The sequence below is a fragment of the Hippocampus zosterae genome, chromosome 4 (genome assembly GCF_025434085.1).
Source record: "Hippocampus zosterae strain Florida chromosome 4, ASM2543408v3, whole genome shotgun sequence".
Lineage (NCBI taxonomy): Eukaryota > Metazoa > Chordata > Actinopteri > Syngnathiformes > Syngnathidae > Hippocampus > Hippocampus zosterae.
Genome location: NC_067454.1, coordinates 8828812 through 8850823, shown reverse-complemented (window position 1 = coordinate 8850823; position 22012 = coordinate 8828812). Strand labels below are relative to the sequence as shown.

The 22012-nt window shown below is 41.9% G+C and overlaps 4 protein-coding genes and 1 long non-coding RNA gene across 12 annotated transcripts in view; 4 read left to right on the top strand and 1 right to left on the bottom strand.

The window, feature by feature from the left end:
• Positions 1-2900: 2900 nt before the first annotated feature.
• Positions 2901-7918, top strand: LOC127599865 (trans-1,2-dihydrobenzene-1,2-diol dehydrogenase-like). The gene is given in 4 exon segments (XM_052064080.1): positions 2901-3139; positions 3431-3663; positions 4888-5098; positions 7668-7918. Coding segments are annotated over 4 exon segments (813 nt in total). The 3' UTR covers positions 7798-7918.
• LOC127600064 (uncharacterized) lies at positions 5805-7150 on the top strand. Its single transcript, XR_007962238.1, has 3 exons — positions 5805-6344; positions 6607-6686; positions 6775-7150. It is a non-coding gene; the product is annotated as an uncharacterized LOC127600064 (long non-coding RNA).
• An 806-nt stretch (positions 7919-8724) lies between the features above and the next one.
• LOC127600035 (trans-1,2-dihydrobenzene-1,2-diol dehydrogenase-like) lies at positions 8725-14219 on the top strand. Its single transcript, XM_052064383.1, has 7 exons — positions 8725-8845; positions 9406-9517; positions 9591-9754; positions 10114-10366; positions 12958-13082; positions 13279-13429; positions 13920-14219. The coding sequence occupies exons 1-7, from the start codon at positions 8756-8758 to the stop codon at positions 14027-14029; spliced, it is 1005 nt and encodes a 334-aa protein (XP_051920343.1). The 5' UTR covers positions 8725-8755; the 3' UTR covers positions 14030-14219.
• A 979-nt stretch (positions 14220-15198) lies between these two features.
• LOC127600036 (trans-1,2-dihydrobenzene-1,2-diol dehydrogenase-like) lies at positions 15199-19953 on the top strand. Of its 2 annotated transcripts, none has more exons than XM_052064385.1 (7): positions 15199-15424; positions 17310-17421; positions 17497-17660; positions 18363-18615; positions 18679-18803; positions 19081-19130; positions 19711-19953. In XM_052064385.1, the coding sequence occupies exons 1-7, from the start codon at positions 15335-15337 to the stop codon at positions 19760-19762; spliced, it is 846 nt and encodes a 281-aa protein (XP_051920345.1). In that variant the 5' UTR covers positions 15199-15334; the 3' UTR covers positions 19763-19953. The 2 variants fall into 2 exon arrangements, with proteins under 2 accessions (XP_051920345.1, XP_051920344.1); XM_052064384.1 differs by having other exon boundaries at positions 15200-15424; positions 18980-19130.
• The window catches only part of pkma (pyruvate kinase M1/2a), a 323744-nt gene continuing 321683 nt past the window's right edge, over positions 19952-22012 (bottom strand). For all 7 annotated transcript variants that reach the window (XM_052064350.1, XM_052064349.1, XM_052064345.1 and 4 more), the window contains exon 11: positions 19952-21016. In XM_052064350.1, coding sequence (XP_051920310.1) covers positions 20910-21016 — 107 coding nt within the window. In that variant the 3' untranslated portion in view covers positions 19952-20909. The remainder of the gene's footprint in view (positions 21017-22012) is intronic.

Below are 22012 nucleotides of genomic sequence, written 5' to 3'. Positions count from 1 at the left end.
GCTAAAAAGGTTTGCTCGATCCTCAATCACACTTTTACTCATGGAGAAAAAAAATAATAATAGTGGCACGACACACTGTAGCATTGGAAATAAATGACTGACTCCCGGGACTTATCCCCGCTGAGGGCTGTCACCCTTCTCCTTCAGTGACCTTGAAATGAAGGAGTTGCTCCCACTGCTGCTGCAATGCACACCCACTTCACCGAAAAATAAATAAATAAATACACAGCGTGCCTCCCGTGACAGCTGGGAAGGAGCGGGGAAGAACCTTCCACATGTCGGCATTAATCAAAGCGAGATTAGACCGCCTCTCTCCGGTCCTTTTTATTTCACATTAACATCAAGTATGCTGATGAAATACAGAGCCGTTAAATGGTAACTTGTTTAGCTATGGTGCATCTGCTACTATCTGTGTGCAATCTCATTCAAAGGAAGTGTGTGAAAAATATCAATAAATACCCTTGTTGCGGGCACATCCGAATATATTGGATTTTCAAATAACATAGCCAAGGACAGGGAGGGTAAACTCTAATAGTTTCCAGTCTCTGGGGAAACCCCTGTTATATTTTGTATGTGTCCATATCTAGTCGGATGCTAACAGGAATTCGGATTTCGCTGAGCTGGACAAACGCACACTAACTTGCTCATGTGACTTACACACAACTAGTCAAGGCAGGCTTGATGCTACTTGCGCTGCACAAGCTAGCTAGCAACGCACTTCTACGGCTAAAGAGTGCAGAGTCACTCCTAAATTAGTACTGTATCAAGTATCATTCTCACAAAGGGATGATGAATAGGAGTCAACAGAAGATGGAAAAGCCATGCTTATTGCTAAGCTAACAGAGGATTGACGTGTAATCATGAAACAACAGAATAGAAGGCAAAAGTGTCCTATTCATTATACTACACAGCTAACTGGGCTGAAAACAGAAGTTGGAAATAAATTACCGTACGCCACGGCATACATCAGCTGGGAGAAGTGGCCGAGAAGATGAAAAGTACCATGTAGATATTATATGCTCTATTGAAAATTTATATCAAAGTTATTTTCCTATTTTCACAATACAGCCCTGAGTTTTGATTTCGACTTTTGAGATCTGCACAGTAAATGTTCTCAAAATTACAGAACAATAGCACTTATTATTATTAGGATTATTATTTTTAATCTATCATAACATACCGCTGGCACAGAGGTAGACTAGTTAGCATGTCCGCCTGACAATGCAAAGGTCATGGATTCGATTCTGGGCCCCAGTTTGCATGTTCTCCCTGTGCCTGCGTTTTCTCCAGGTACTCCACTTTTCTCCCACATTCCGCTGCATCAACATTATTATTGTCAACAAAAATTTTGGGTTAACTTCCCCTTTAAGGTCATATCGCTAAACCCTATTTACTACACATTTGAGATCAGAACATCGGATACTACATAGTTGATGGGGAGTGATTCCGAAAGTTAAATTTGAGGCTGGTTAATTCGACGTCACAGTCTTCCCAACAATTTATTTAAGACAATCTGCTGAGTCCATGAGATGTCATTCAAATGCGTCCCTGCGGAGATGATGTATGAATTCTTAATTAAGAAAAAAAAAATTAAAGCAGGGAGACGTGCCATCGGTGGCGGGCCACCGGCCTGGCCGTTGAATTAAATGGACTTCCTACGGCAGATGGATCAGTTGAAAGTCAGGGTCTGATTGGGTTATACGCCTGTTCACTAGATGAGCGTCGACTCAAGAAAAGTGAGGAAAGGCTGTCTGCCACGGAGTTTCAAATTGGGGGGTCTCCGTGGGGGTCTCCAGCCACCTGAGCCTGTTGGCTGGTGGCATAGAACTGACTGGTTGCTTCACACCAATTTAAAACCCGGTTGCCGTGTCAGGTTACACTTTCTCGCTCACACTCAGCTCACCCCTTTTTCCAATACCTGTGGTGATGTCACTGCATTGCCCTGTTTACACACTTTTTTTTTTTTACACACACACACACACATATACACACACATATATATATATATATATATATATATATATATATATATATATATATATATATATACACAAAGTGGACAAATAAAAAATTGGGATCAGTTTAGCTCTTTATTCAAAAATTACATATTTCAGATAATTATCCATCACTCAATTAAAAAAAGCTTGTCCTCACTTCTCCTTTTCTGTTTTCAATTATCTCATCAATTACTCTAGAAATGGTGAATATTTTTTTGTCTTAAACTTACGATTACAAAAAATATATTTTTTTACATAATTCATAGGTTTTTTTTCATAAAACTGGATGCTGTTTAACTTGTTTTACTGTCGTTGTTTTATCCAACACTTTTTTTTACATTCTAGAGAGAATTGAGAAAAGATTTTGATTTTTTAAAAATGAATTAATTAACATTCATTAAAATTTTTAAAAATGACATAAACATCAGTACATTTAAGATCGTTAGTAAAACACAGCCCCCTTCTGACGGCATGTGGTAGCATGTTTACCACAAAAAGAAGGTAATATTTAGCTCAAAGGCAACTGAGCTCAGCTGATGATTCCTTTTTGTCAGAGTCATTCTGCCTCAGCATTCCTAACCCTGCTCAACCCTGAGTGATACAACAGTATAATTATTTACTTCTTTGATCAAATAGAACTTTGGATTGACCTGAACTGTGCAGTCCCCCCCCCACCCCCACCCCCTCCCACCACTAGTGTGTCACTTTTTACAGATACAAAATCATCTAATGGAAAAAGACCCGTGTCAGTGGTAAAAGGACAACTCATCAGCATGTGTTTTGGTGAGGAAGGTGACACAAGCACGACCTCTGCGTCGTATAAATACATGCAGGCTCTGAAGCGCGGCGGTTCTTCGCGCCAAGGTCACACCTCAACAGTAGCAAGACTACATCGCCTCCAGCATGGCGACCTGATGGGGACTCTGCGGTGCCGGGAAGATCACTCACAACTTCAACGTGCCTCTGAGGACACATCCACCTCAGGATCAGCGGGTTTACAAAACCAAAAGCTGGCTGCATCCTGACTCACCTTACGCGGCCTCTCATTTGTCTCGCATCGAGGAAGTCCTTGAGGTAGCTTACGAAGAGCTGGCCAACGACCCAAAAGTTGGTGAGTGTTGCAAAAGGGAAACCGTTTTTGAGTTAGCAGTAGTTACAGTTAAGAATGTTAAGAAATGAGTTGCATGGTCAACGCTAATGTAACATGATGTCATTGACTCACTGGTGACCAGTCCGGAACATGTGTGCAGTATGTGGACAACTTTGTTGTATGTTTGAGAAAAAAAAAATCAATTTTCTTACAATGAGATATACAAATGTGCTGCAAAATGTAATCGTTGGCATTAACGGATATTTTGCGATGATGTGCAACTAAATTTCCATACAATCCCTGTGAATACAGACGTGGCAGTGCAGCTCCCATAACACTGAAGCTTCGACCTCCTCTTCCTCAACGCAGGCAAGAACAGTCTGTGTGAGGAACCCTTTGCAATGAACTTTGGTCAGGTCAAAGACCTTGTGAACGCCGCCAGGAAAAACAAGGTCTTTTTGATGGCAGTCGGTGGGCCAAGGGTGATTGTGGGAACATTATCGACTGCTCATCATTCATGTTTACACACGTTGGGCTATTTCATTGGCATGACGTGTTTAGGATTGTCATTTGTCTAAGAGGATCCATTCATTTTCCGAAACGCTTTATCCTCACTCGGGTCGCGGGGGGGAGATTGAGCCTATCCCAGCTGTCATTGGGTGAGAGGTGGGGTACACCCTAAACCGGTTGCCAGCCAATCTCAGGCTCGTCTAAGTGTAAACGCCTCTCAATTCTTTCCTCATTGAGCACCATAGGTCTTTGTCTTTAACCAAGTGTTAGCTGCAAAACTACCTTTACTTTTTACACATTAAAGCCTGGTTATAATCCCCACTAACACTAATCCCCTATCAATATAATCCTTGCCGGTTGGCTGTATAGGCACATTTTCATTCCCTAATAAACACAACATTGGGCATTCTAAACAGGATTGCCATGGTGAGCATTTAGGAAATAAAACACAGGACTTAGCTGTAGAAACCTTGTAAGCAAGTGTTGTTACTTTTCTCTATGCGGAAGCATCCTTCCGCTTCATTGCATGTTTTTGAGTTAGCATCTGAATCAACTGTGCCTTTTATTTAATTTATGGTGCATTGCACCTATGGTCTGAAAAGGGCAGGTGCCAGATTTACCCATAGTTAAACAAATAAATATGTAAAGTTTGGCCTGAAAAGGATAAACTGCAAGGAGTGGTGCAGTCACTCATTTGGGGGTAGTGCCCACAAAATCGACACACATTCTATTTAATGGGCGGAGGTGTCCAGTGAGCATATACTAGACTCGCTTTTTCCTAAATCACTGATGGGTGACCGGCTCCAAAATCCTGATCGTGTGTAAAGCTGAGCGCCTACAGCACATGAGTCAAACACATGGCCCCAGGGCCAGATCTGGCCCGCCATATCATTTTGTGTAGCCCGTGAGAGCAAATCAAGCATGTCAACTTTTCCATGATGCTTGCTAAAGCCTGAACCAAAATTTAAAATTGTCATATGTAATCCATCATTACCAAGTGATATTGCAAGCATTATCTCATTACATACAGTTCTGATTTCAAAACGAGCTATCCACCAATTTGTTGTGCACTGTATATGTAATATGTGGAGGTGATCAAACATTTATACGGTTTCACAAAATTCACAGGCCTGCTCAGGGAAACCGTAACTACCGGTACAATGTGGCCCCCGACAAAAATGAGTTTGACACCCCTGGCCTACAGGATCTGTAAATCTGTAAATGCAACAACACAGTTCAACTGTTTCATGTGTGAATGGTGGATGGAGACTGCGTGAAGGGGTCGGTGAGGGAGTTCACTCTCGTCAAGACCTACTTTGGCGCCTCCGGATCAACATTCCATGCTCAGTGGAGGCGCCCTGCTGGACATCGGCATGTACTGCATGCGGTTTGTCCCGATGATGCTCAACGGTGAGAGGCTGGAATCTATCCAGGCCGCGGGGGTGTTGCTCGACTCAGGTATGAGTCAACAATTTGGGATTAGTGTCATTAACCACCTACTGTAGATCGGTGACCAAAAGCTGCTTGTCATTGGCGTCTCATGCTAAACAAACTTCCTCACGAGTTGCAGAGGTGGAGAGAGTATTCACATACTATACAAAATGAAAATCTAATACATGTGTAAAGAAACATTCTGGTCAAAGTAGAAGTATGATTGCACTCCTGGAATTTACTGGCATTGTGAACGGAGTGGGAAGCAAATGTAGGCTTGCGTACAGCGCTAATGATATCTTAGCATTGCTAGTGCCGCCATTTTGTTGAAGTTGGGCAGCATTCTCGGTGACTTGACTATTCATCATAGCTACCCACTTTAATGATTGCATGCAATTATAAATGGACATGGTCGAGAATCGTGCTCGTGGATGGTGAAAGGAGTGTATCTTTTGTCTGACTCGGTTAGCGATGCTATCCCAAACCCTCTTTGTAGTTGACTTAACTTCAATTTACATGTTTTTTATTCTGCGTCGTCATGCGCAGAAATTGAAAGGAGTAAGAAACCTATTTTGACAAAGGAGTAGACAATACATTGACCATTGAACATGATTTCAAACGGAGGTAGTAAAATACAAAAGTGCAGATCGCGGATTCATTCATTCATCTTCCGAACCGCTTGATCCTCACTAGGGTCGCGGGGGGTGCTGGATCCTATCCCAGCCGTCTTCGGGCAGTAGGCGGGGGACACCCTGAATCGGTTGCCAGCCAAATCGACTAAAGTACCCGTCTGAATTGCAACCCCCTCGCTCTCAAAACAAAAAAAAATTAAGTTAAGTCAACTAAGGGAGGAATTCTTCACATGGAAAAGCCCTGAGTTATCTTTTAAAATGTCAGTCTAATCCAAATCCCTCCCGCGGGAAGCACAGTAATACGGCGGACTGACAGGTAATGTGGACCTGCTCGCCTCGCAGCCAGATAACCTTCCATGGAAGACTGTCACATTATAACTGTGATTTCCTTATCTTTTGCCAACCGCCACGTTCCACCATTTAATCATCTACTAATGATGAAGGTGTGAAATCAGATTCATCCCGTCATCTTTTCTCCGAGTTTAGCGCTTATTTCACTTAGAATTTAAACGTGTTTGCTCAGTGTTCCATGAGCCAAATGCTAACCAGCCATATCCATGATTAACATTTTGTTCCTCACAGGGAGCGGATGAGTCTCTGGTTGTGCTGATGAAAGAGGAGATGTGCACTTTCCTGCATCGCTGTTGTCTTCTAAACGTTGACGGTGCCAAGGGATCGATTCAAGTAAGAAATCACAATTTACACAGAAATTGGATGATGTCATCAAGCTGGAGTTTCCAAGGTACTTGGAAGACTGGAACATCCATTTTCCGATCTGCTTTATCCTCACAAGGGTCGCTCCAGCCCCCCCGAGCTCCCAGCTGTCTTCGGGCAGTAGGCGGGGTACACCCTAATAATAAACCCTAACCATTTCCAAATCTAAATACTAACACAAAACCAAATTCAAACTTAACCTTTACTTTAAGGCCACTTGTTTTTTTTTCAGGGTTCATAGTGGGATGATGTGCAAAGGTGACTGCAAGCTTGCCCAAATTTGGAAGTGCTCGCAGGGCAGCCGACCAGGAAGTAAAAGGCATTACTGTTAGCAGTCTTCGCATCGCTCTTTTTTTGGATGTGCATTCTGAGACAAACATATGCTCTTTTATGTTCATAGTAGATTGGCTTCAGATAATATCAGAGCACGACTTATTCTTTTCTTGCATGGCGTATGAATGGATTAGTGGTGGCAGAGCTGAAGTTCTTTCACTTCCAAAACAGAGAGTGGAAATTTTGTTTTGTCACTTCCCCAAATTGCTGTTGGGCAACTTTTATTCTCTTGGTCTTGGACATCTGTTAACAAATATTATCCACCCAGTCTGTTTTGTGCTGGAGTTGGCATAGTTTCAACTAGTGTTGACCTTAATACAGGACTGGTTTCAACCTTCTCCTCAGTCTCTTGCTCCCATATATGTATTCATCGGGTTTCCATGCTTTAGCTTTTGCTTTGAACCCCACACAAGTCACTGCGATAAAGATCAAATTCAATTCCATGTGCGAAGGGACTTTTCATTCTTTGATGTCTGCTTGGATAAAATATGATCTCTATTGTTTGTATTGCCAACACACATCCTTGCTCTTTCCAAGGGCCACTATTTTGCCTCCTGTTTCTTGCTCAAATGCCTTTATCATACCATGCAGTCTAACTATCATCAACCCTTCAAGGTCAAGTGTTTGACAAGGACTGTGTTGTCTTTACGTCCTCTTATTGTAATGGTAATTAATTTTGCTACTACACTTACATATTATATATATATATATATATATATATATATATATATATATATATATATATATATATATATATATATATATATATATATATATATATATATATATATATATATATATATATATATATATATATAACCGAGTCATATATATATTATATTATATATATATAATAAAAATAGAAAATATATTATTTTGTATTTGTAAATTATATTAGATCTGGTGTATGCAGGCAGTAGTTTAAAAACACACATGCCCTCCAGTCAGTTGTAGAGGATAATATGACTCCGCTTCATCAAATCTTACAGAGAGCCCACGGATGCCTCTGGCTGACTCCATTTTACTGACAGAAATCACGGATGAAATCTGGAACCAGGTGGGCGTCGTCTTCAGCCAGGACAGCCAATGACTTTGCTTGGATTGCTGTCGGCTTTACCTGATTTGAACCCACCAAAACTGTAACGGTGGAGGAGAAAGCTCCATTGCATCTTTGCTACAAATTACTCACTTCCACTCTATGAAGATACACACACACGATACAATTTAGAACAGTATTGTACTGTGTAGCTCTTCCACGTGTGGTCTGAATACTTATTTTGGCTGAGGGCGTCGTGACTCCTGACTGTCACACGACAGCAGAAAAAAAATCTTGTATGTGCAATTGAAATAATGCACACTCTGACAAATTTGGCTTGAATTACGATTTTAAAATATGGGTAAAAGCACAATAATATGCTTCATTCAAAAATATGCTTTGACCTATTGCGCAATGTATGAGAAGAAAACCTTTTTCTGTATGAGAGAAACTAAAATAAATGTATCTAATATGTATGAATCTATTTTGTCATCTATGATTAAAAGAAGAACATCTTGGTTAGTGCCAAAGTAGAAGAAACATTGACCTAAATATGTATTATATTGCATTGTATTGTATTGTACTTAAAGAAATATTTCATCACTTATCAGAATCTGGAAAGTGTATAATAAAAAAATCTGGGGCAAAAAATATATTTTCATTGAGGTATAATAATCATTATAATCCCGAAATATGTTTTTTTTAAGTGTTGAATGAATTTCAAATTTGTGTAAATGGATTTCACTTGATTTTCGAAAGGAAAAAAAAGTTCGAAAATTTATCAAAAAGAAAATAATTCACGATATTCAATAAACCAATAAAAATAGATATATCACACATAATTGCACACAGCCGTTCTTCTTTTATTGTGCAGTGGGGGTATACATAAAATTCACGACCAGACAAATAAATACATACAGTACACTCGTGTACGTTCATAAATTAAGCTCTGTCTCCACCTATCGTCATTGTACTGCTATTGCAACCAGATCAACCCTTGACACTTCCAAATATGGCAACCAAATGGGGTATTTGCGGTGCGGGCAAGATCAGCCACGACTTTACGGTGGCCCTGAAAACTCTTTCACCGGAAGATCACCAGGTATCAGCACATAAACAGGGAGCGAATCCCCCACTACAATCAAAACATGTTTACTCAACATTTCTATTGCTTAATCCAACGATTGCGTTTAGCGTTTGCACAGGACGTCTCGCCAGAACAAAGTTCAACACCGGTTGACGTTTGTTTGCCGTTTTCTCTTTCTTGCAAATAGTTATTTTCGCTCCAAAGTGCACATCAACGACTCGGATGCCGAGGCTGTTTTAATAATGTGGCATTATTACTAGTCGAAGGTTCAGATTGGTGATTGGGATCATGTAAAGTGCGCACGTTATGGGGAGAACATGCAAACTCCACACAGGGAGGCCGGAGCCGGAAACGAACCCCGCACGTCTGCACTGTGAGGTCAATAAGCTAACAACTCGCACACCGGGCCGCCGTGTCACCAGTCAATTAACAAACAACCAATCACATAAACATTTGCACCAATCGACTGTTTAGCCCTCATCTAACCCAAGAAAGTTAAAACTGTGCTTTTTGTTTTGCAAATAATCCGATGAGTTGAAACAAATTCATTCACTTCTCAAATTGTGTTTTAACAGGTTGTGGCTGTGGCCGCCCGCAATGTAGAGCATGCACAGGAGTTTGGCAAAAAACACAGCATCCGTGCAGCATACGGCAGCTACGTGGAACTGGCCCGAGATCCAAACATCGGTCGGTTTGCATGCAGGGTCAAATGCGGATAGTCGTCTAACAAAATAAATAATTAACCACACTCTGTTTCTAGATGTGGTGTACATCGGTGTGATCCACCCGTACCATCTGAAGAGCTGTTTGCTCTTTATGGATGCCAAAAAAAATGTTTTATGTGAGAAGCCTCTGGCCATGAACGCAAGAGAGGTTAAAGAGATCCTGGACTCAGCAAAGAGGAACAATGTTTTCCTAATGGAGGTGATTTGTGCTTTCAGACAAAACAAACTTGACTTAAAGTGTAGCTCCAGCAGCCCATTTTGAGATATTGATGGCAATGAACGTGGCATCCAGACTTGGATATTTATTGATGTACAGTATATATTTACTTAAACGGGAAGGATGTAACCCAAACTGCATCACAGGCATTATTTATTACGCGCCATCTGCATGGGCATTTAAATCCCTTAAGAATCAAACATCACACATTTATTTCATTGATGGTACGAAATGCACTTGTCTTGGCTGTAAAAATATCCTCCGTTTGAAGATTTAGACTACGCCGTACGCAACCTTGCTCTGAGTGAAAATCCAATCAAATCAAACATTTGTCTGTTAAGGCCGTGTGGAGTCGATTCTTCCCGGTCTCTGTGGAGATCCGACGTTTGCTCGCTCAAGGGGAGCTTGGTGAGGTGAAGATGGTGAGGGCTGAATTCGGCCAGCCTCTCATGCATTTGCCCAGATCGATGGACAAGAATCTGGGTGCCGGAACAATGCTGGACCTTGGCATCTACCCACTGCAGTTTTCCATGATGGTCTATGGCGGAGAAAAGCCAGAGAGCATCAAGGCCACGGGGGTCTGTACAGAGACCGGTACGCCGGAGGGTGTCCATCCATCCATCCATCCATCCATTTTCTAATCTGAGTCAGAGGCATGCTGGATGTGTAGTAAGGTGTTTTAACCCGAAAAAACGACTATGTATAGGAGGCCGTTTTAAGCTGAAAAAAACAACCATGTATAGTAAGGCGTTTTTCGACGAAAATAACGAAAAACTGAACCGAATCCCAACTGAAAACAGAACACCCAACCGCTGGAGTTGGGATTTCAGCTTTCTACCACTGAGCTAACCCACCACAATGAACCTTTGGGTTGTTTTGTGTTTTTCCTCAAGTAAGTTTTATATGGTGGTTAAAGAGTAGACATTGTTGCAACAACCAGGGATTGACCTCTGGTGTGGCACTCCATCACTCTACCACTGAGCTAAAGCACCACATAGAGCAGCATAGTTGTGTTTTTCTATTCATCATGGTTGTTTCTTTTGGCTAAAGACTGACGATACATGGTCGTTTTTTTCGGCTAAAGATTTCGTCCTAAAACGCCTTACTATACATGGTCGTTTTTTTCGGCGAACATTTTTGTCCAAAAACGCCTTTCTATACATGGTCATTTTTTTCGGGTAAAATGGGCTTATACTACGTGGTCGTTTTTTTCGGCTAAAAACTCTGTACTTTACATGGTTGTTGTTTTTCGGTGAAAATTTTCATCCAAAAACGCCTTACTATACATGGTCGTTTTTTGGGGGGGTAAAAGGACCTGACTATACGTGGTCGTTTTTTTCTGCCCAAAAATGCCTTACTATAGCAGTGGAGTTGTGTTTTTTTATTAATCATGGTCGTTTCTTTCGGCTAAAGACTGACGGTACATGGTCGGGTTTTTTTTTGGCTAAAAACGCCTTACTACACATGGTAGTTTTTTGACGCTAAAAACGACTTACTATACATGGTCATTTTTTTTCGGCTAAAAATGCCTTAATATACATAGTCGTTTTTTTCGGCTAAAAATTTCGTCCTAAAATGCCTTACTATACATGGTCGTTTTTTTCGGCGAACATTTTTGTCCAAAAACGCCTTACTATGCATGGTCATTTTTTTCCGGCTAAAAACGCTGTACTGTACATGGACGTTTTTTTTTCGGCTAAAAATTTTGTACAAAAATGTCTTACTATAGATGGTATGTTTTTTTTGTGGCTAAAAACGCCTTACTATACATGTTCGTTTTTTTTCGGCAAAAAACGCCTTCCTATATGTGGTCGTTTTTTTTCAGTGACAAATTTCATTCAAAAATGCCTTACTATAATGGTCGGGTTTTTTTGGGCTAAAAACGCCTTACTATACATGGTCGGTTTTTTTCGGCTAAAAACGCCTATGGTCGTTTTTTTCGGCTAAAAATTTCGTCTTTTTTTCGGCTAAAAACGCCTTCCTATATATGGTCGTTTTTTTCGGCTAAAAATTTCGTCCAAAACGCCTTAAGATAAGATAAGATAAGATAAGATAAGATATCCTTTACTATACATGGTCGTTTTTTTCGGTGAAAAATTTTATCCAAAAACGCCTTACTATAGATGGTCGTTTTTTTTGCGGGGGTAAAAAGACCTGACTATACGTGGTGGGTTTTTTTTCGCCCAAAAATGCCTTACTATAGCAGTGGAGTTGTTTTTTTTATTAATCATGGTCGTTTCTTTCGGCTAAAGACTGACGATACATGGTCGTTTTTTGGGGGGCTAAAAACGCCTTTTTACTACACATCGTAGTTTTTTGGGGCTAAAAACGACTTACTATACATGGTCATTTTTTTTCCGGCTAAAAACGCCTTACTATACATGCACGGTTTTTTTCGGCTAAAAACGCCTTATTATACGTGGTCGTTTTTTTTTTAGTTAAAACGCCTTACTGTTCATGGTCGTTTTTTTTCCGGCTCAAAACACCTTACTATACGTGGTCGTTTTTTTCGGGTAAAAAGGGCTTACTATACGTGGTCGTTTTTTTTCGGCTAAAAATTTCGTACAGAAACGTCTTACTATACATGGTAGTTTTTTTTTCGTCCAAAAACGAGTTACTATACATGGTCGTTTTTTTCGGCTAAAAATTTCGTCCAAAAATGCCTTACTATACATGGTCGTTTTTTTCGGCTAAAAACGCCTTACTATGCATGGTCTTTTTTCTTCGGCTAAAAACACCTTTCTATACATGGTCGTTTTTTTCGGCTAACAATTTCGTCCAAAAATGCCTTACTATATTTTTAGGCTAAAAACGCCTTAGTATACATAGTCGTTTTTTTTCCGGCTAAAAAATTCGTCCCAAAACGCCTTACTATACATGGTCATTTTTTTCGGCGAACATTTTTGTCCAAAAACGCCTTACTATATATGGTCGTTTTTTTCGGGTAAAAAGGGCTTACTATACGTGGTCGTTTTTTTCCGGCTAAAAATTTCGTACAAAAACGTCTTACAATACATGGTAGTTTTTTTTCGTCCAAAAACGAGTTACTATACATGGTCGTTTTTTTCAGCTAAAAATTTCGTCCAAAAATGCCTTACTATACATGGTGGTTTTTTTCGTCCAAAAACGCCTTCCTATACATGGTGGGTTTTTTCGGCTAAATATTTCACCACATTTGTTCCCAGGAGTGGATGAGACCACGGTGGTCACTCTCAAGTTCTCCAAAGGCCGCATGGCCGTGATCACGTGCTCCTCGGGACTGGAGCTTGACAACGACGCCGTCATCGTGGGGACCAAGGGCACCATCAGGGTAGGTCGACCAGTGTGAGGACTGCACTTGTTGAAACTCGCTTATAAGGAATGTGGAATATGTAGTCCCCGTTCTGTTTTTTATTTTTTTATTTAACGCTGTTCAAACTGGAAGGACTACAATTAGGGTTACTGATAGATGTACATGTCACAAATGGAATTTCATGTACCGGTACATCTCGTTGTTTGTCGTACAGATCCCTGCTCACATGTGGTGTCCCACCTCTGTGGTGGTGAACGGCCGAGAGAGACAATATCCTGTCCCGGAATCCGACTTTACCCTCAACTTTCTCAACAGCACAGGAATGTGCTACGAGGCAGAGGCGGTGCGACAATGTTTGCTTAAAGGTATCATGACAAACCTTGGGAGCTCTTGATGTCATCCCTTTTTTTTTGTTTTTAACCGATACTGATACTATGTCCTTTTGGCTAAAAACGCACATCTCAAATCTCAAATGAACTTTTGGTGGATTTCAACATCGAGGTAGCGCTTGTGCTCATGCTATATCATGCTTCTACAGCATGAAACTACTTTAGTGTAAACAGGTTCACATGAATGACATTGAAAATGTAACCTAAAAAAAACCCTCCAAACTTATCACAGTGAATTCCCCCCGACAAATGAAATATTCTCAAACACAAATAACATGAAATAAAATGAAGATCAACATTTACTAATATATGCTGCTCAAGAAAATGGCACATTAACAGCTCATCTGCTTTTTATAGTTTACGGACCTCAGCGGGTGATCACGTTTTGGCTAAACAGGTTCAAATGTGCTCAGCGTTGATGAACAATGACTAATAGGAACCATGTGGGGTGTTCTCTCCACCCAAGGACTGAAAGAGAGTCCCGTGATGTCCCACGCTGACTCTCTAATGCTGGCCGAAGTGGAGGATGAAGTGCGTCGGCAGGTGGGCGTGGTCTACAGTCAAGACGCTGGCTAATGGTACAATCACAGATACAGTAATGGTTGGGGGATGCTCATTTTGATATGCAAATCATTTTTTTAAAATGTGGGAATCCATGCATCTTTGCTCTTATTGCACATTTTGTATTATTAGTTTCTAATAAGTACAGTCAAATGAAAATAATACAGTACAGTACAGTAATGAAATAAAGCACTTTGAGAAGACATTTTGGTTGGTCTCTTTTGAAAAGTCACAGCGGTGGTACAGGTATATTATTTTGGTTAGGGGCCTGTAAGTGGGCGGCACGATGATTTAGTGGTTAGCACAACTGGCCCACTGTCAGGGGATCCATATTTCAATCTCCACTAGAACATTTTCATGTGGAGTTTATATCACCTTCGGATAATTCGCTTTCCTAGTCATTGCTCAAGCATTGTTCCCATGAAGACTCTCGGCCAGTGTTGTTTTTAGATGATTTTGTTGGTTTGTTTCCCATACGGAACATTCGGTGCGGTGCAGAAGTGTTCCGAGTTACCACATGGAACATTATGTAAGGGACAGGAAGTGTAACTGCCGCTCTGAAGCTACAGATGCTCTCAAATGTCAACAAATAGGATGCAGCCGAGCCTCTTGCTTTTTACAAGTACGTCAAAGTGGTATCACTTGAATGTAAATCTTATGAGTATGAACAACAACAGTAACAAACCAGGGGTGTGATGCAAACACTCCCTGGAGCAGAATTGAATAAACAATTTCAGCTCTTGTTGCCACATTATTAATACAAGCAAAGTTATCACTTTGCAAGGATAATTGTTTTCTACAGCTCGTGTATTAGATCACAAGAGAATTTTGTGGCGAGGGCGGTATTTTTCCACTTTGCCTTTTCGGCCTCTTCGATGTTACGTAATTTACCGTTTGCGTGCGTGCGTGTAATTGGTGCAAGCGTGACCTCCCTTTTTTTGGCACACGATGATTTTTTTCTGGGGGGGTAAATGTAGAAACCCGTTCACCTTTTTCACGTATAGTGCGTGTGTGCTTGACTTCTCCATGTGACTCACTGTCAATCATCCTACAAAATGCACAAACTGCATTCGGAGTTCCAGTGGAAAAAACCCAAACAACACATGATGATGATGAAATGAACTTGAAATGTGACACTTCCTGACGTTTGCAATAAGAGAGCCAATTGCATTGAATGAAACAAGATCACATTCATGGGCGGCAGGAATTTCCTGTTGCGCCTGACTCGAGGACACGCGCACACACCCCCACTCTTCGCTCACAAATTTGACTTTTTAACAGTCATCGGCTGCCCTCCGATCCACTCACACACTCGCGAAAATGGCAACCAGGTGGGGAATCTGCAGCGCCGGCAAGATCAGTCACGACTTCATGGTGGCCCTAAAGACGCTGCCACCCGAGGACCACCAGGTATCAATACCACCGTGAGATGCTCAGAAACGTCAGCGGATGGGGCTAATTTATAGTTTCGTTATTAATTTAAATTTTTTTATCGTATGTTATTGTATGACGTTTTTTTGCTCCATCTACAGCACTTTGCAGACAGCGCAGGTTGTTTTAAAGTGCTCTATAAACACGGCTGAGCTGAGTTGAGAGTTGACAATACTAAGTGGGAGTTTAGACTATTGTCCGTGTGCATACCGGTAATTTACTTCATCTGAAGCAAAATATATTTTTTAAAAGAGGGGTTTAATATAACCCGTCATCATTGAAATACTACCCGATATAGTCCGATATATTTCTTTCGTGGAGGGGGGGGGGGGGGGGGGGGTGAAAACGTATTTGATATTTGGTGCTCAACAAATGTGTTGGGCTAGTCATAAAAAAACAAATGTGTTGGGCTAGTCCTAAAAACGAGATGATAGCATCGTGAAGTGCTCCCAGGCGGACTCTTGAGTTCTTGGCCACTTAAATCAATTGCAACAATGTAAATTGTGGAGATGCGCTGAACGACGAAGCGAGAAGACGAATGCTCGTCCTTCCTCTTTGACTCTCCGCACAAAACTGCTCACATTGCAAGCATGAAGCCACTACCCTTTCATCTCTATTCCCAAGAAACTTCATTCTCTCACCCCTCCTTTAAGGGTGCAGGTTTTTGGTGAGTGCCTCGCCCTTAAGGGTCAACACAAAGTCCTATGTTTTAAGTATTAATGTTGTAAATTAATAATAATGTTTTTTAAACTATGTGTTGCGGGGGGATGGGGGGGGGGTGTGAAAAAGAAATGTAAAATTTATGGATGACAATAGCAAATACAATATACCACTAAAACAATAAGCTTCTACATATTGGTGCATTTACCGATAGTATTGTTTTATGTCTCTGTAATGTATATCATCATTGGCATGCAACATGCATTGGATGCTCGTCAAATACATTCCTTCAGTTTTGTGCACGCGCAGTATCTCAAATGTTACTGAAATTGAAATCAATCATATAAACATAAACAGAGAAAATGGGAAAAACTATTCCGAATGATATTACAAAGTGCAGGACTGCACAGGCTGATGTTTGGACTGGATTGAAATCTAACTAATGGAGATTGCATGTCTTACTACATATAACATATGGAAGATGAAAGCGGTGCTAAGCAAAGTTTAATTATTTATTGGCTTCATAGATTGGAATACGGGCAGCCCGGTAGTCCAGTGGTTAGCACGTCGGCTTCACAGTGCAGCGGTACCGGTCTTCGGTTCCAGCTCCGGCCTCCCTGTGTGGAGTTTGCATGTTCTCCCCGGGCCTGCGTGGGTTTTCTCCGGGTGCTCCGGTTTCCTCCCACATTCCAAAAAACATGCGTGGCAGGCTGATTGAACACTCTAAATTGTTCCTAGGTGTGAGTGTGAGTGCGAATGGTTGTTCGTTTCTGTGTGCCCTGCGATTGGCTGGCAACCGATTCAGGGTGTCCCCCGCCTACTGCCCGAAGACAGCTGGGATAGGCTACAGCACCCCCCGCGACCCTAGTGAGGATCAAGCGGCTCGGAAGATGAATGAATGAATGAATGAGATTGGAATACGGCCAGCTTATCTGCCTCACTGTAGAAAACATTTCAGTTTGAAACTAGCCAGACGTGTTCCCATCCAATTGAGCTGAAGATCACCATTATTATCGTCTGAGTTTGCTTGTAATGGTTGGTTTGGAGCAGTGGTTTTTTTTTTCTCCAGATTTTACTTTTGTAAATAGATCACATTTTACTATGAATGAAAACCCCCAAATCTGCCCGCGCCCCTTTTAAGTGTACAATCCCCAATAGGAAATAGATGGATGTATTTGAAGTACATTTTGACTTTCACTGACAGGCTGTGGCTGTGGCTGCCCGCAGCTTAGAGGATGCCAAGAAGTTTGGAAAAACACATAACATCCCTCGAGCGTACGGCAGCTACGAAGAGCTGGCCAAAGATCCCAACATCGGTCAGTGCTCAGGCCCGCTAGATCTATCTTGTGGTTTGTCTGCACGCGCTCCTATGAGTTGTCTTGTGTGTGCAGATGTGGTGTACATCGGCACCATCCAGACCACCCACCTGAGCTCCTGTTTGCTCTTTCTGAATGCCAAAAAACCTGTCCTGTGTGAGAAGTCCCTGGCCATGACACCTAAGGAGGTGAAGGAGATCCTGGCTTGTGCCAAGAAGAACAACGTCTTCCTCATGGAGGTAATTGGAGAGCATGGTGATGCAGCAAGACCACTAAAATGAAACTTTTTTTTAAAAAATAAGGTCAACCGTAATATCACTGAAATACCACAGTCTCAAAACTGTCTGCGCATATAAACAGAACAGCAACATAGAACAAAAGCAAGAAAGGTTTTTACAGGCAGTGTAAAAGAGGCTAATGACTAATTATTTGAATTCCTTTGAGCAGAAGTCTCAAACTCAAACTGATTTTTGAGCAGCACAACTTTGTCTGTGCATGTATGGGCCGAGACTTTGAGACCCCTGCCCTAGAGGTCCATGTTAAGTATGAAGATCTGAGACGTCATGCGCAAAACGTGCATGACGTCCCATGCGTCGGCTATGAGCTCAGTTCAAGTTCAAGTCAACTTTCTTGTCAAATGTGCTACATGTGCAACATACAGCACAGATGAAATTGCTTTCCTCTTAACCACAGGTGAGAGAGGAGCCGCTGCGGGTGCCCGCGCCTCCATCAAAAGAACAGTTAACATAAAGTTAATCTGCTAAATTTGAAAGCTTCTCACCCCAAGTCATCTGGGAGACGCTCAAGCTGACCAACGGCCCTGGAGAAAATATTTAACTTTAGTCTTTCTTTCAGACGCTCACTGAGGTGAAGTTTCCCCCCCCCCCCCACCCAAAAAAAAAAAGACCTTCTCTTACCGTACTTGAATGAATCTTTTCCAGGCCATTTGGGCTCGATTTTTCCCCGCCTACCGAGAGCTCCGGAGGCTGCTCGCCGAGGGAGAGATCGGTGATGTGAAGATGGTCCGGTCGGAGTTTGGCCTTTCTGTGCTGCCTCTGCCGAGATTGGAGCTCAAGGAACTTGGCGGAGGAGCGCTGCTGGATATCGGTCTCTACCCGCTGCAGTTCACCTCAATGGTGTACGGTGGAGAGAAGCCAGAGAGCATCAAAACCGAAGGAGTCATTCTGCCTACTGGTAATGAAAAGGAAAAAAAATCGAATTGTGAAACACGTTTTCATATGTGAATGTTATTTCCAGGAGTGGATGAGACCTTGGTGGTCACGCTCAAGTATTCCAATAACCGGATGGCCGTGTTTACCAGCTCCTCAGGCCTGCAGCTCCAAAACGATGCCATTGTGGTGGGCACCAAGGGGTTAATCCGGGTATGTTACAATGACTGCACTTGTGCCAATTTGCATGCAACCGCCATCCTGTTTTCTAAGTCTCAGGTTACACAAAGCCACGCTTGTCACCACTCACAGAGACTGGTGTTAAGCTTTTTTTGGTTTGCTTGTTTTTAAATAACTTTATTTTATTTCCGTGTGACTCTCTTGTTCAGTTCCCAACTCACATGTGGTGTCCTGAAGTCATGATAGTAAATGGGAAGGAGACCAAGTACCCTCTCCCGGAGCCTCACTTGCCCCTCAACTTTGTTCATAGCACGGGGTTGCGCTACGAGGCGGAAGAGGTCCGACAATGTTTGCTCAAAGGTACTACATCGCAGACGACAAAGCAAGGGTTGTGAGTGAGTTCTGTCCATGAGCCCTACGTAATTTCTGGGAATCGCTCAAAAACAGTTTTTAGTCCAGTGTTAAGTAACTATGTGCACATTTTGAGACAATTTTTCTTATCATCCCCAAAATGTGGACCTGGTAGCATTTCAAGCAATATGAATTTTAACTTGGGGCATTTCAAGAAAACTCAGCTGACCAACTCGTGCTGATGAAATGCATGTTTATCGTAGTCAGAAGACTTTCCCCGATATTAAAATCAGATCGGGAAACGGCCAACTACGAGTCCACTCCATGTGGCAATACTAGAAGACTCGAGGTATTGGTTAAAGTTGTCCTGTGTATTAAAACGAAACACAATTGAAAGTTACGCTGCAACATTATTATACTAAGTTTTTAGATTTAAAAAATATATTGAATGTTTTTTTTTTTTTAAGTCAAATAAGAACGAAATACCCCCCCTCCCAACAAATGCCAGAACTCACTCCTCCCTTTACAAACGTAACTGCCTGCGTATGAGCTTGTTGGTTGATGACTGCCCATCTTTTCTCCACTGCAGGAATGAAGGAGTGTCCCATTATGTCTCATGCAGAATCTCTTCTTCTGGCTGAACTCAAAGAGGCCATTCTTAAACAAGTTGGAGTGGTGTATGACTGAATTTTCCTTTGTGGAAAGTTCTATTTTAGGGGTGAATGTCTTGATTTCAAAATGAAGTTTACCCTTTTAAAGACTTTTTTTCCTTGGATGATTTTGGAAAAAAAAAATGAGAGTCTTATGAAAATAAAGTACTTACAAAAATATAGTTTTGGTACTTGCCTTTTTATTGATGAAATCCTGTCTGGTGACAACAACCAAGCAACACATGACCTCTTCACACTCACATCGCTCAGTGTAACAATGAAAAGCTTGCCAAACGACAACTTTGGAGCAAAAAAAAAAAAAAAAAAAAAACCTAACAAAGAAAAGTTCCTCACTTTCGTTACCCATCATCCACTGAGGCCAACATCGCAACCCCCTCCAAAGTGCCATTTTAATTTTTTTTTTTAAGTGAGACTTTAAGTGCCAATTTAGACATGATCAACTATATGCGAGAGACTCCATGACACATCTAACTTAAATACAGTAACCAGTTCTGACAGCAGACATCCATACTCTCAGGAGTTAGATAAAATACAACTGAAATTCCCAAACCCAAACACCATAATAGTCAAGTACAATAGACTGTTACACATTAAAGAGTAAGCTATGGCGTGCTACACACAGTGAAAGCATAAAAGACGCTTCTTCCACACACTGACACGATGATCTATATTGGGTGGCGTGGCAGGACGCCATTTTGTTCGCTTATTTGGCCAGAAATGTTTCGTTAAGAAGAGGGTGCTCATGTTCATGCGGCGTCACCCAAACAAGTGTGGCGACGCGCAAGCACGAGGATCTGCCAATAGGTTGGGAGATATCGTTTAATACAAGCATCTCGAGTGAATAAATACAGCAGCTTCTGTTTTGAGGCGTGTATCTGATTGGTTCTATAAAGACTGGTTTCTTGGAGGGAAATATCTCATGAAAGGAATGGACACAGGAAGTGAACATTGCAAAACTACCACTGACGCCCACACGGAATGGTTGTCGTGAGGTTTTGGTCTCAGATTACTGTTGTTTGATTGCCTATAATGTTTCATAGTTCACGCAGCAGCTGTTGGAAAGAATGGTGGAGTGTTAACAACAGAACAGGCCGAGATGGAGTGAATGGACCCTTGTTCAGGCAACCAGAACCACACGCATGGTGTTGGTGAAACCAGAGCCTGGACGCCAGCCAGTCAGGACGATGACGACATCACCCTCCTTGAAGAAGCCTCTCACCTTGCCTGGATTTTACACACAAGCACAAGCAAACACAATGAGCCAACACAGCTCTGAGGAAACATCCAGAATATATCCTTGTGACGTGGACTGCATGGGTTATCGCTATCCAAAGGCGCCACTTGCTGTTACATTTGAGTACTGCATGTGAACAATCGAATTCGACTGCACGTCGGCTTCACAGTGCAGAGGTTCGATTCCAGCTCCGGCCTCCCTGTGTGGAGTTTGCGTGGGTTTTCTCCGGGTGCTCCGGTTTCCTCCCACATTCCAAAAACATGCGTGGCAGGCTGATTGAACACTCTAAATTGTCCCTAGGTGTGAGTGTGAGTGTGAATGGTTGTTCGTTTCTGTGTGCCCTGCGATTGGCTGGCAACCGATTCAGGGTGTCCCCCGCCTACTGCCCGGAGACAGCTGGGATATGCTCCAGCACCCCCCGCGACCCTAGTGAGGATCAAGCGGCTAGGAAGATGAATGAATGAATGAATTCACAACACAGCTTTTTTGTGTACCGGTAATCTGCAGTAGGGTTCTGGGACTTTCCAAAATTAGAAACTTCCCATGAGAATTAACAAATAGCGGCTCGCGGTTAAAGATACATGGAGATAATTTAAATATTGTTGTGGAAAATACTTTTTAGCCTCCTTCTGACGAAAACAACTCGATTTCATATAAACACGTATTATGCAGCAAGGAGCTCCACTGAACACACACATTTCCTGGTTTTGGACCAGCAAGACAGAGCTGCCAGCCAGCCAGCCGTCACCAAAGTCATAAAAATACAGCATATGCAACAACCATAATAGTTTGCAATAATGGTTAGTCATATGGACTAATGGATGAAGCTTGGGAAAACATTTTCGCAAGGAAAAAAAAAACACTTGCCAGGTCTCAAAAAAACAATAGCCGAGACTGGCTGCGAAATGCTACGCACAACAACGATTTTTTTTTCCAAGATCGCGCCCGAGTAGGCAGCCTTCGGCAAGTGCTCTTCAAGAGCCTTG